The 12,932-nt window shown below is 48.2% G+C and overlaps 2 protein-coding genes across 4 annotated transcripts in view; both read left to right on the forward strand.

Moving 5' to 3' along the window:
• The first annotated feature begins 1,463 nt into the window (after nt 1-1,463).
• FNDC4 (fibronectin type III domain containing 4) lies at nt 1,464-4,628 on the forward strand. 2 transcript variants are annotated; one of them, XM_007088882.3, is made up of 7 exons: nt 1,464-1,835; nt 2,017-2,161; nt 2,239-2,354; nt 2,584-2,788; nt 3,240-3,329; nt 3,624-3,748; nt 3,912-4,627. In XM_007088882.3, exons 2-7 carry the CDS (start codon nt 2,041-2,043, stop codon nt 3,945-3,947), a joined length of 693 nt encoding a protein of 230 aa, XP_007088944.2. In that variant the 5' UTR covers nt 1,464-1,835; nt 2,017-2,040; the 3' UTR covers nt 3,948-4,627. The 2 variants fall into 2 exon arrangements, with proteins under 2 accessions (XP_007088944.2, XP_042838217.1); XM_042982283.1 differs by lacking the exon at nt 1,464-1,835 and having other exon boundaries at nt 1,937-2,161; nt 3,912-4,628.
• Nucleotides 4,629-6,385: 1,757 nt separating this feature from the next.
• IFT172 (intraflagellar transport 172) overlaps nt 6,386-12,932 on the forward strand; it is a 33,814-nt gene continuing 27,267 nt past the window's right edge. Inside the window, exons 1-8 of one of the 2 annotated variants that reach the window (XM_042982278.1) lie at nt 6,386-6,537; nt 9,015-9,158; nt 9,437-9,549; nt 9,990-10,029; nt 10,322-10,387; nt 10,597-10,676; nt 10,889-10,976; nt 11,888-12,102. In XM_042982278.1, the coding sequence (XP_042838212.1) occupies nt 6,499-6,537; nt 9,015-9,158; nt 9,437-9,549; nt 9,990-10,029; nt 10,322-10,387; nt 10,597-10,676; nt 10,889-10,976; nt 11,888-12,102 (785 nt within the window). In that variant the 5' untranslated portion in view covers nt 6,386-6,498. The remainder of the gene's footprint in view (nt 6,538-9,014; nt 9,159-9,436; nt 9,550-9,989; nt 10,030-10,321; nt 10,388-10,596; nt 10,677-10,888; nt 10,977-11,887; nt 12,103-12,932) is intronic. The other variant, XM_007088883.3, reaches the window with a different exon arrangement.

The raw sequence follows: 12,932 nt of genomic DNA on the forward strand, positions 1-12,932 counted from the left end.
CATCTCAGGGGAGCTCCTGGGGTCCTTCTTTGCATGCATGCAGACTGCCCAGCCTCTGCTTTGCCCCTAAAGAGGAAACCTGAGGTTCATTACTCTTGCCCTTTGGACACAATGACCTCTTCTCTGGATGACCTGGAGGCTGGAAGTGCAGGATAATACTCAGGCTCAGGCTCAAGCCCAGGGCAGTGAGAATCCCTGAGCAAGAGTGCTCTGGGACCAGGATGCATCAGGAGGCCAGAGATCAGGATCTTCAGGGACAGTGGAGGTCAGAGGACCTGGACCATAGCTTGATCACATGCTCAAAACACCCAGTCCTCCCTCTTGACCCATTTCACTCTTTCATCTCAGAAGGAAGGCAACAGAAGCTTCAGAGCCCCAGGGGGACACACATTGAACTGGATATTACAGGAGAAAGTGCCACAGAAATAGAAATGCTGCAATGAGAATTAGAAACCAAAGTACCTGCCCTAAATACATTAGCCAACATTTATTTACACTGAACAATGCACTTTTCACATATCTTATCTCATTGGATACATTAACACTAAGAAGATTGTATTGACACCCTCATTTTTCAGATGGTGAAACTGAGGCTCAGATAAGTGTTTTGCTAAAGATCACATAGCTGACACAATTGGAACTCACACCCAGGTTGTCACTCCAGATCTCATGAAATAACTTAAGGATTTACATGTTTGTTGAATGAATGAAGTAACTAACAGATTAAGTACAAATTACTGATAATCTCTCACTCACATAGTGTTGTAAGATTTATAAAGACATTTCCCAACATTTTCTCATTCGATCTTCCCAACAGCCCTATGAAGTTCTGGACCCTCTGATTTGCAGGTAGGAAACCTGAGACTTAGGTGACCAATTTCTCCATGCCAAGCAGTAAGTGGCAGAGCTAAGACAAGAACCATAGGTCGCTTGCTGCTCTTTAGATTTCCCCCTATACACCCAGCAATCTTAATAATCACTGTATCTCCAGCTCTTAACATGCCAGAACACATAGGTGACGCTCAATAAATATTTGTTTAATAACTGAAAGAATGAATGAGAGAGTGAAGAGAATCAATATCAGATTATGAATGGGGAAGAGATTTAAAAGCTGACGCAGTCTACAAGTAGGAGATTGTTAAAACAATTATCTCCGCCACTCTATCCCTCCCGCACGGGAGGTGCAATTCCTTCTCCCAACTTGGCTAATTCCAGCGCGGGAGGGAGGGGCCCTCCCAGGTGCAGGAGACCCTCGCACCTGCGCCTCTCCCCACGCCCCCCGCAGGCTCCAGGGCCGGAGCCGGGATCGGAGGGATGGGGACCCGGGAGGCCGCCAATGGGAGGGTCGTGGGAGGAGCCCCGGGAGAACGGGGTCGAAGGGGGGGGGGCAGGAGGGGGATGACGGCTGCGAGAACCCCAGCGGGGCGGGGCGGGCCGGCACGTCCCGGTCGGGCTGCGGCGGAGCGAGCGGGGCCAGCTCTGCAGAAGGCGGCGGCTGGCTGGCCGGGACGGTCACATCCCGCTGCAGGGGCCGGCGGAGCAGCCGCACTGCCTCCCGCACCCGGACTCAGGCCAGAGGCCAGGCCGCGCCGGCACCGCCCCCTGCTCGAGGACAGACTACGCGGCCCGTCCGAGCTCTGGGGGCCCCGCAGCCCCGCGGCCGGCTCCCGCTACGCCTCCGCTCGCCCTCTGTCCGCAGCTCGGTCCCGCGCTGCCCCCCGCGCTGGGCCCGCGCCGGGATGGGGTAGGGGCAGCGCCACGGAGTCGGGCGATGGGCCGCCCTCTGGGCACCGAGCAGCCCCCTGAGGCCTGACCGATCGCGAGGACCGGCGGAGGTGGGTGTGGGCAGGGCAGAGCCGCGCACCCGGGTGCCCGGGTGATGCGGGGGCGGAGAAGACGTGGAGGGAAGGGGGGCTCCCGGGATGCTGTGGGCGGTGGGGAGCCCGGGAGAGCTGCTGCCACCGTGCGTTCTGGGCAGTCCTTGAACCCCCACCCCCCAACTCCTGCCACCTCCAGGAGCCCCGCCTGGATGTCAAGCGGATGCCCCAGTGCCTCCCAGCGGACTCGGTGGGGACCATGGCTTCGCTGATGCCCCTCTCCCCATATTTAAGCCCCACGGTCCTCCTGCTGGTCAGTTGTGACCTGGGCTTTGTGCGAGCAGGTGAGTAAAGGGGGCGTGGGGTTAACCAGAGCTTGTGGATGGTACCTGTTAACCTGTTAACTCACTGGCACCCACAGACCGGCCTCCCTCTCCTGTGAATGTGACAGTCACTCACCTCAGAGCCAACTCGGCCACTGTGTCCTGGGACGTCCCAGAAGGCAACATCGTCATTGGCTACTCCATTTCCCAGCAAGTATGAATCACCCTTCTGCTCCCTCAACCTGTGTCCTTGGATCTCTGAACATTCCTTCAGTTACCCCCACCCCAGAACTAAGCTCCCCTCCCAATGGTGGGGGAAGCTGGGACCTGGTGTTCCCTCAGTCTCAGGCTGCCTTTTTCACCCTACTCTGTGGAGTGCTTGGATGTTCAAGAGTCCTGGGACTGGTGTGAGACTGCCTTCCTGTCCCATCATCTCCCTGCAGAGACAGAATGGCCCTGGACAGCGTGTGATCCGGGAGGTGAACACCACCACTCGGGCCTGTGCCCTCTGGGGCCTGGCTGAAGACAGTGACTACACAGTGCAGGTCAGGAGCATCGGCCTGCGGGGAGAGAGCCCCCCAGGGCCTCGGGTGCACTTCCGAACTCTCAAGGGTTCTGACCGGCTACCCTCAAACAGCTCAAGCCCAGGTGAGGGTCTCAGCTATTCTCCATTCCCTAAACTTTGGATTCTCTGGCTTTTTACCTGGCCTTTAGCCTCTTGTTTATTTCCCCCAAAACGGCAACACTCTAGCTTAGATGAATAAAAGGATGATTTAATTCATCATACTGCCAAGAAAGGAAGGAAAAAGGTTGGCAGGGGACTGGATATAGACAGGCTGATAATGAATCGTTTGGGAGAAGGGCTTTTAAGCTTCCTTTTACCCATCCTTAGTTCACAGCCTCCACCGCAGCCTGCGTGAGTACTCGCATGCAGCCCTCCTGCTTTTTGGTCGCTAACTACCTGCCCACCAATAGCTTCCTAGAGAGCGGCTACCGGGGGCAACCCTGTGATAAGTCTACCCTGACACTAGTGTCCAGAATCATAGAAGAACTCTGTAGCTGCTCCCCCATAACCTGGAGTCTATCTCCTCCTTCTTAGGTGACATCACAGTGGAGGGTCTGGATGGAGAGCAACCGCTGCAGACAGGGGAAGTGGTCATCATTGTGGTGGTGTTGCTCATGTGGGCTGGTGAGTAAGCAGCTGGACCGGGGGGGCCAAGGATTGGGGGGTGGGGAGCTCAGTGAAGGCGGGACATAGTAAAGGTTGTTGGGAGAAAAGGCAGGGAGAGAAATGGAGTGGGGAGATGCTTAGTTGAGGGGAGTGAGCAGAAGTTGGAGGAGAGGAAGATTAAGAGGGTGGTGCTTGTACATGGGCACCAGAAATTCAAGGATTTTCTAGAAACTGTATGATTATCTCACTGCCCTTCAAGGCTGTGAGTGGGGAGGTCAAGATCAAGGCTCAGATTGTATTGTTGTGTTTCAGCTGTAATTGGGCTATTCTGCCGCCAGTATGATATCATCAAGGATAATGACTCCAACAACAACCCCAAGGAGAAGGGGAAGGGGCCGGAACAGAGTCCTCAGGGAAGGCCAGTGGGGACAAGACAGGTGATGTGGGGTCTGAGGGAGGGAAAGGTGATTTTGCTTCTAGGAGCAGCCGTGGAAAGGGAGAAGGGCAAGGAGGGGCAGGAAAAGAAGGAGAATGGATATTTGGGATGGAGAAGGCTACAACTTTGCCACAATTAGAGACTCAAGCCATTTTCTTTTACAGAAAAAGTCCCCATCCATCAACACCATCGATGTATGAATGAAGAAACAGAACCAGAAAACAGATGCACTAGCAACCTGGGGATGGGGATGGGGTCAGGGAGAGCCCCAGCTGGTGATCTGCCCAAGACTGAAGGATCCCAGTTTCCTAGAGGGTAATGACACTCCCACAACCTCAGGCCTGGTACCCGTCCTCTTTCCACTGTGAGCAGGGCCAGAAGGTAGGTCTTAGGGTCTGCACCCCTGGCCCTGGGGAATGGCTATCAGATGGGATACATCCTTCCATCCCCCAGGTCCAGGGGAGAGTCACTTACTCAACTGTATCCCATTAGGTCCCAAACGGGACCCCCATTTCACCTGCATCAGGACTCTTGGCATCCCCAGCTGCCCCCACATCTTGCCTCTGGGTCTCAGAGAGGGGTGTTTCTTTGGGGACTCCCCCTCCCCCAACAAATAAAAGGAAATGTCTGGGTCTGGAGGCAGATGCCACACTGCACTACTCCAATGTCTTCCATGGAGCCTCGGGTGCTCCCCCTCTCACCTGGTAGCCCCTCCAGCTGCTGGTGACCTCACCCCTTGGACATTTTTCCAATAAAGGTTCTTGGACAAACTGGAACTGACTGTATGGTATACTGTATAGTATGCTGAAGACATTTCCCCACTGCCTCTCCCCTGACTATAAGGGCCTCTCACACCACCACCAACTCGACAGGAGCACTATCATTTTTAGGTGTTTGTTTTGATTCTCTAGCCTGGGATGGGTGGAGAGAGGCCAGAAATGGGTGTAGAAAACTAGAGCCCTAGTTCCTTTTGTTTTGTTCAGTGAGAAGGGGGAGAAGGTGAAGAAGGGGATATAAGTTCTCCCGTACCAGTGGAAACTAAGGTTATACCACACGAGAAGGCCAGTAACCTTTTTATGTTCGCTGCCCACGTTGACACCCAAGCTCTTCACCATTTATCCCTCTGATTCCTCCATCACCCTGAGTTGATTTTCAGAAAAGGACTCAACAGTGTCTTGGGACAAATGAAAGAGCAGCTACACTAATGGATCCCTTGGTGCCACGTGCTCCTATCCTGTGCATTCCTGTACCTATTCTTCCCTGCCCTCACTTTCCCTTTTGTCTCCATCTCTGTCTCTGTTCATTCTGTCGAAAGTCAATAATAATTGTAAAGTGCAAATGAGTTTATATTCACTCTCCGCCACTACGTTCAGAGGAGGATTATGGAAATAAAACTGAGGCGTTGGAATCCCCCCTGTCAAAAGACTTCTACTTTGGGCTCTGGGGCGACTTGTTTCCTGTGAAAATAGGGGCTGTCCTCTACTCTTTCCTAAATTCCAAGGGGGGGGATGTGGTGCCAGTGAGAGAAATAGCTGTTGACGTTTGCATCCACTGTGGGGGAAAGGATTCAGAACCCAGAATTGGTGTAGACAGCATATGCTACATTTTCTGGAGACATACAGGTCTTCTCAACTTTGGATCTTTCCAGAGGAGGTATATAAATAACTCTCCTTCTCTGTATCTCAGTCTCTCTGGTATGTTACAAGAATTTAGACCAATAATTCTGAAATGGACCCCAATCCAAAGAGAGATCAAGAAGTCAATATCCTTTCTACTCAAACAAGCTCCAACCCCAGGTATCACAAGACTTAACCTTAACCTATCAGGTGAGCCAAGCTCCGGTTTGCCCTCTACCTTGAACCATAGAAGCATCCTGATCTGGGCAGCTGTCTTTAATCCACTGCCCCCCAATTCTGAAGTAGGGTACCTTACCTCTCACTGGCTACGAGTTCCAAAACACTCATCTCTCAGACTCTGGACACATCATTTCTTGGGATGGGGGTGGCACAGGGTATAGAAGCATTGCATGGAGATGGAGAGACAGGAGTTCAGAAGGGATATAAAGGGTGTTTAAATGCACCAGCTCTGGGTTGAATCCCAGTTACATCCTTTACTGGCTGTTAGTTTGGGTCCGTGACCCTTCTAATCCCGAGCCTCCTATTATGTAAAATGGGCCTAATAATGTCATCGCCTTCAAAAAGTGTCTTTGAGATTAAATGAGATAATGCATGTACAGCACTTTGCACAGTACCTGGCAGATAACATGCTGAGCATTCACTGTTAGCTATCATTATTAGCCTTTTGATCCCGTGAAAGTCACATAACGTATTTGGGCTGAATTCCATCAGCTGCAAAACGTCTATGAAAGCAATTGCCCTGCTTTCCATCAGGGTTATGATGATTAAAAGAATGCATTCAGGTACTCTTACTCACATCAAGGCGCGAGAAAGACTGCGATTACGTAGCTCCCCGACTTGCTGAGGGCTTGTGGGCGTGGCTTGAGCCTGGGCTTGCAGGCAACGACGGGATTGGTTGAGAGGATTCAATTCCACTCGCAGTCCCGCCCTAGATCTCACTGCGCCGGCGCACGTTCTGTTTGCTCCGCCGCGAACCTACGTGGTGACCTTGCGAAGTGTGTGGCGCTCTGGTCGCATCTGCGTCAGCGGCAGTCGCTGCGGCTGCGTGGCGGGTTGTCCAGGTAACCACGGGAGTTGTCGCTGACTGGTGGCATCTGAGAGACAGGTGTTCGTCATGCAGTTGAAGCACCTGAGGACCCTGCTGAGCCCTCAGGTGAGGAGTTGCGTGCCTCTTCCCACCCCCACCCACCTTCAGGTTCCAAGAAAAGTGAGGGAACGGAAATTTAATGATGTTGAGCGCCTACTGTATGCGGAAGACCGAAGGCTCTAGCGATGATCCCGACTGTGTGCGGCCGATAGTGTTCAGTAGGCGAGACGGACCGCTAACCTCGGTAGCGTTCATTCCGTTTCCTTTAACATCAGTTGTGTACGAGGCCCCGTGCTGGGCGCACATGTAAACAACGAACATAAATCTGCACCCAGATAAACCAGCGCTTTAGGAGCAGGCCCAAAAGAGGGAGTGTAGGAGACCTTCCGTTCCTTCTGATGATGCAGATCTCAGACTCAGAAGAGGCGGGGCACTGAGGGAGGAAGCCTAAACCATGCTGAAGAAAGGCTGGGTTTTGGAGCTAGGAGACCAGAATTTAAATCCTAGTGGCAGCTGTACTTTTAATACATGACCCAATACCGCTGACTTTAGCCCAGGCCACAGTCTCTCTGAGCACTCACCCAACGACTTCATTGGGAAAATGGAAGTAACAATAATAGCAACCTTAGGGGAGATGATGGAAGAGTTGAAGTAATGTACACAAAGTCCACTGTAAACCGAAAAGCAGTGTAAAAACTGATAGACAAGAGAGGAGAACTTTCAAAAATTCAAAGAACAAAATTATACAAAGCTAGTAATAATACCTGCCACCGTGTATGTTTAATATGTAGCAAGGCAGCATAAGTTAAGTTAGGATTGTGGTTTGTGGAGTCCAGCATGCATGGATTTAAATCGTGGTTCTGCCACTTACTAACTGTGTAGGTAAGCTTGAGCAAATTACTTAACCTTTCTGAACCTCAGGTTCCCCATTTGTAAAATATGCATAATAATGGCATCTATGTCAGCTTTACGGGGTAAAATGAGGTAACGCATATTGGGTGCTTATCAAAATGCCTAGTCTATGGTAAGATCTTGTTGAAGGTTAGCTATTAGTATTGTTTCCTGCCCCATTTAATCCTCATGACAGTGCTGTGAGGAATCAGGAAGGCTTCACAGAGGATGTGGCATTAGGAGGACAGAAGGAAATTGGGATGAAAGAGAGAGGTGCTCATTGCTCAGTAAACTGCCCCCAAAACTGTAATTTAAAAATTCCTTTACCCTAATGGAATAATTGGAAATGAAAACCTCCCTCAGTCTTTCAAAATAAGATGTCACGATGCCGGGAAGGGCAAAGGCCCAGGATTGGGCAAAATGATGAAGATGATGAGCAGTGGCTGTTGAGGCATCCTCCACCCCTGGAACCGAATTTAAGCAAGAGTTGGAGGGAGGCAAAAGTGGTGGTATGGCTATTTTCTGCCTCTGGTTTGAGGACCTTGATGAAAGGGGGCCTTTTTTTTTTTTTTTAAACCCTTTACCTCTGATTTTGGAAGTAGGTGGGATAGGAGTGAAAAGTACCAAAGTTTTAAACCAGACTTCTAGAACCCAAGTAATTCATCACACAATTGGAGCAGAAACTAAATTTTTTATTTCAAGGAGGGAAGTCCCTAGTGCAGAACCATTGAGGACCAACACTCGTGGTGGACAGACGTGGCAAGAATAAGTCACTGGGAGATGATCCCTTCTAACCTGGGCTTCTGTTAAGGGATAGGAGAAGGGTAGAAATGCAAAAAACTAACCAGGTGGCATTGTTCATCCTAAGTCTCAACTCTGATTATCTATCTTACTCCTCATTCTGGAACTTTCACCATATCTCCTTTTCCTACCAAATAAGCTCACACTCCTTGGCCAGGCTTCCAAGACCTTTCCTGAGCTGGCCTTGCTCTGTTTTTCTTGCCTTATCTCCTCTATTCTATTTGCAAGATAGTTTCAGCTAAATTAAATTACTGTTTCTTGACCAGACTTGCCTTTGGTCATAAGTTCCCCATTTGTGGATCCATTCCTCAGAGCTTAAAGTTGATCTTTTAAACATAAAATTATCTTAAACTTCTCCAAACTATTATTGTGCTTTGTACATGCCGCTTTTATGGGACTCTTCCTGTTTTTGCACCATATTATTTAGCCTGGGGCAAGAATCAGATTTTGCTCTTTGTCTCCTTTTCAGCCCCTGGCCAAGCCCCTTTCTCAGTATTCAAACAAAATATTGAAAAAATGGCTAAAGACCAAAACTTATCGGACCAATTGAATTTACTTCAGCAGCAGACCTGGAATATGAGGAAGCAAGGCCATTGCAGGACAAATTGGTACAATTGATTTAGCATTGTCACCTCTTAGTGTATTTGCATTATGGGTTTCTGGAAGCACCTGTTCTCCTGGTCCAGGGTTTTATAGCCTTGGAGACCAGGATGCGTCACAGGCATCTCTTTGTTTTAAGTACTATGGTGAGGAAAATTGACCAAAGTCACCCTAGAACTAAAGGAACTAGAAATGCTTCTGCCATTCTAAATGTGCGCCTGGGTTTGGTTTTGCCCCCACTGCCTCTGCAGGATGGAGCTGCAAAGGTGACCTGTATGGCTTGGTCCCAGAACAATGCCAAATTTGCTGTCTGCACAGTGGACCGAGTGGTGTTGCTGTATGATGAACACGGAGAGCGGAGAGATAAATTCTCCACCAAACCAGCTGACATGAAGGTGAAGAGAGTACTCTGTGTGTACCTTAACCTGTTACTGGGGCCTTGCAAACCTGGCATTCTTCCTAACCGACTCTCCATCCATAAGCATGGGAAGTGGCCTGCCTCGTCTTTTCTCAGGATAAATCCCTCAAGCCCATTATGGTCACGCGTGCCCCTTTTCTTCTTTTTTCTCTTCCATGTGTACTCATTATTTCTTTTCCTTTTCTTTCTTTTTTTTTTTTTTTTTTTTTTTTTTTTTTTTTTTTTTTTTTTTTTTTTTTTTTTTTGAACTCTTAGTACGGCAGGAAGAGCTATATGGTGAAGGGCATGGCTTTTTCTCCTGATTCCACTAAAATTGCCATAGGACAGACCGACAACATCATCTATGTTTACAAGATTGGAGAAGATTGGTGAGGATAGAGACTGGGATGTGGGGTGACCTGGAAAAGAAGGGGGAGGCAGGAAGAAATGCCTTACCAGGGAGGGGGAGTAGAAAAGATGACGATCCAGGCTGAGACATGGAAGGCAAAGGCCTTCCAGAGTCTGTTGTTGCTTTCCTGCCTTTGCTTGCCCCATGTGTTCTGACATCACATCCCTGGAGGAATCAGCCTAAGGTCGACATGAGGCCCTGTGAGATCCTGGGAGCCCTGGTGATACAGCATCTTTGTTATTGTTCCAAAGCTGTTCAGGCTCCCTCTTATACCTCCTTTCAGGGCTCCTGTGGAATGGTAGGGAACACTACGGGGCCAGGGAAAGTATCTGCTCTTTCTTCCCTTCCCCCAGCATCATGTGTGGCAATTTATTTTTATGAAAGTGTTTTTAATACGCTTTCCCTCCTTTTGTTTGGCAGGGGTGACAAGAAAGTCATCTGTAACAAGTTCATCCAGACGGTAAAGTTCAGACCAATCTCTGGGAGATTAGAATACACAAACGTGTATCAGTATATCTACTTATAAATGTAACCAAGTGTTTTATTTTTTAACATTGAATCTGTCTTTGTACTGCAAGGATGGTGCTGCCAGGCTGCTCATCCCCATCTGCTTTCCCCAGTAAAGCCTAGTTGTGTCCTCTCCTTCCTTATAGGCAACTGGGGTGGTGGCATGTGGCAGGGAGGTTCAGGTTGTTGTAATTGTGCTGAGCTACATAGACAAGGTTATCCTTTCCATGATTTGCTTCCTACAGAGTGCTGTTACTTGTCTGCAATGGCCAGCAGAGCACATCATTGTCTTTGGGCTGGCTGAAGGGAAGGTAAAGGAAGAGAAACACAGGAGAGGTTGTGGGTGGGGATAATGGTTCTGGAGAGAGAAATATGGTTAAACTTCTCCTTTAAGGTCAAGTTGTGTGTTGGGGGGAGAATACAGAAAGACCAGTGTCTTGTTTTTTCTTTTTCTTCCCTTAGGACCTGGGTGAGACTGAAAGTAGCCTAACCAGATTTGTGTCCATTTTCCCATTTTCAGGTTCGTTTAGCAAACACTAAAACTAATAAGTCATCTACCATCTATGGGACAGATTCCTACGTTGTATCACTGACAACAAAGTGAGTAAGGAAGAGCGGTACCCCAAGAGCTTGGAAATGTGTGAAGAAGCACTGGGGATGTCAGGACTGGGAGACTATAATACGGAAGCTGGGGAGGACTGGTAGCAGGAACCCCAGGCAGGGTAGTGTGGGACAGGGAAGGGGAGTTTCTTGGTGTGAAACAATAATCTCTTCCTGTATTTCTTTCCTTTCCTCCTTTTCTCCTTTTTTAGTTGCTCTGGGAAAGGAATTCTCTCTGGTCATGCAGATGGCACCATCGTTAGGTATTTCTTTGATGATGAAGGCTCTGGAGAGTCACAGGTATAACTAAAGGAGGCTCTGGGATAGGGGGTAAGGAAACCCAAGATCCCTCCCAGAGGAAGTGGAACATTCAGATTGAGATGCCCAAGGGATGTGGCTATAGGAGCAAGACTTCTGAGAGAGGCATTTGGATACAGCCACAGACAGGGTTTGTGTTCAGGAGGCCAGAGCTTAGTGTTTGTGGGAAACGGGGAGTCAAGTTGATTGATTCTGAGGGTAAGGAGATTATTTTCATTTATGTAAAAGATATATTTATGTGTATAAATTCACAGGGAAAAAAAGCCGTTTACTCTCAAGAGGGAAAAGGAAAAAGATGGGAGATAAAAGAAATGTTCACATTTTACTGTATATAATTCTCTGTTGCTTGAATTACTTACGTTAAGAATTACTTGTGTAGGGGCACCTGGCTCTCTCAATCAATAGAACATGTGGCTCTTGATTTCAGAGTCATGAGTTCAAATCCCACGTTGGAGGTAGAGATTACTTAAGTAATTAAAACTTAAAGAAAAAAAAGAATTACTGTACTTTTGTAATAATTAAATTTACATCTCCTAAAAAGAAAGTCATATGCTCCCTGTGGGCCTACCCAGTGTTGATTAATGTGTAGGTCATCTCCCTTTGGAGGGCCTTCTAGGTGTTTTAAGACCTCCTACATACAAGTATTTTGAGGTTTCCTCTTGAGCACAAGGTCAGTAAGTGTGTATATATGTCATATGTATGTGTGTGAGAGTATACAACAGAAAGACGGTTTGTGGAAAAAAAAAAAAAAAAAAGAAAGTTTGTGAAGTCCTCCAGATTAGGATGTTATTAGGGTGGGAAAATGTTGGGAGGAAGATTTATGCAGAGTAGGATGGTCAGAGTGCTGGAGCTGTCAGGGTCAGAGTGATTGAAACCCTCTACTTCTGTCTTAGGGGAAGTTGGTTAACCACCCATGCCCACCCTATGCCTTGGCTTGGGCAACCAACAGCATCGTGGCTGCAGGCTGTGATCGGAGGATTGTGGCCTATGGAAAGGAAGGCCATGTGCTACAAACTTTTGATTACAGCCGTGACCCTCAGGAGCGGGAGTTCACCACAGCTGCAGCAAGTCCTGGGGGCCAGTCTGTTGTGCTGGGAAGTTATGACAGGTGGGTCCCCTTTCACATGCACTTCAGCACACTTTCCGTGTACACTCTGCTTTAGCCCAGTTATTCTCAACCAGAGTGGGAGACTGGATGAGAATCAAGAGTATGTTGAAAGAGATCCTTAGGTTTTAATTCATACACTTCCCTCTTCCTGCTCCCACCATCCGTTGGCACTCTGGAAGTTCCAGAATGCACCAGCATCTTGTTGTGTCTCTGTGCCTCTCCCTGGGACTCCACAGTAGAATTCATCTCTACTTTCTTTGTGTTACCACTGCCCCTTTTCAGACCAACTTAGTGTTTGTCACACTATATTACACTTTGATGTTTGTAGCTGTCTGGCTAAATTGAAACGCCCTTGAGAAGAGGAGCCTATTCAGAAAAATTCTTTTTAAATCTCCAGTGCCTAGATTAGCATCTAGTATATAATACATGCCTAAATGTTTGGTGAATGAATGAATGAATGAATGAATGAATGAATGATGTAACAGTAAATAAACACCCTGGGTCTGGGTCCCCTCATATCCCTAGAACACTTTTAACCTCAGCTTTGTCGGTCCTACCTTTCTATCCCCTTCAATATCTTGTATATCTCTTTCTTCCTTCTTCTCTCTTTCCTACCATTTCTCTTTCCTTTTTCCTTATTTCTCTGCTGCTGACAGCTCATTTTTCTCACCAGCCATGGTCTCCTTTTGTTGTCTCCACTCCCATCACTCACCCCACTTTATTTTTGACTTGATTTTCCCAACTTCCTTCTATTGAACCTTTCTGTCCTCTGCTACAAGACTCCCTAGCCTGTGTGTTCTTTTTTACTTCTTTTATTCTCTGATACAGCA

This window comes from Panthera tigris, chromosome A3 (genome assembly GCF_018350195.1).
Source record: "Panthera tigris isolate Pti1 chromosome A3, P.tigris_Pti1_mat1.1, whole genome shotgun sequence".
Taxonomy (NCBI): Eukaryota; Metazoa; Chordata; class Mammalia; order Carnivora; family Felidae; genus Panthera; species Panthera tigris.

Coding starts and splice junctions, on each gene's coding strand:
- FNDC4 (XM_007088882.3), top strand. CDS start 2,041: ATGCCCCAGTGCCTCCCAGCGGACTCGGTGGGGACCATGGCTTCGCTG. Junction 2,789..3,239: donor CTCAAACAGCTCAAGCCCAG/GTGAGGGTCTCA, acceptor CCTCCTTCTTAG/GTGACATCACAGTGGAGGGT. Junction 3,330..3,623: donor GGTGTTGCTCATGTGGGCTG/GTGAGTAAGCAG, acceptor GTTGTGTTTCAG/CTGTAATTGGGCTATTCTGC.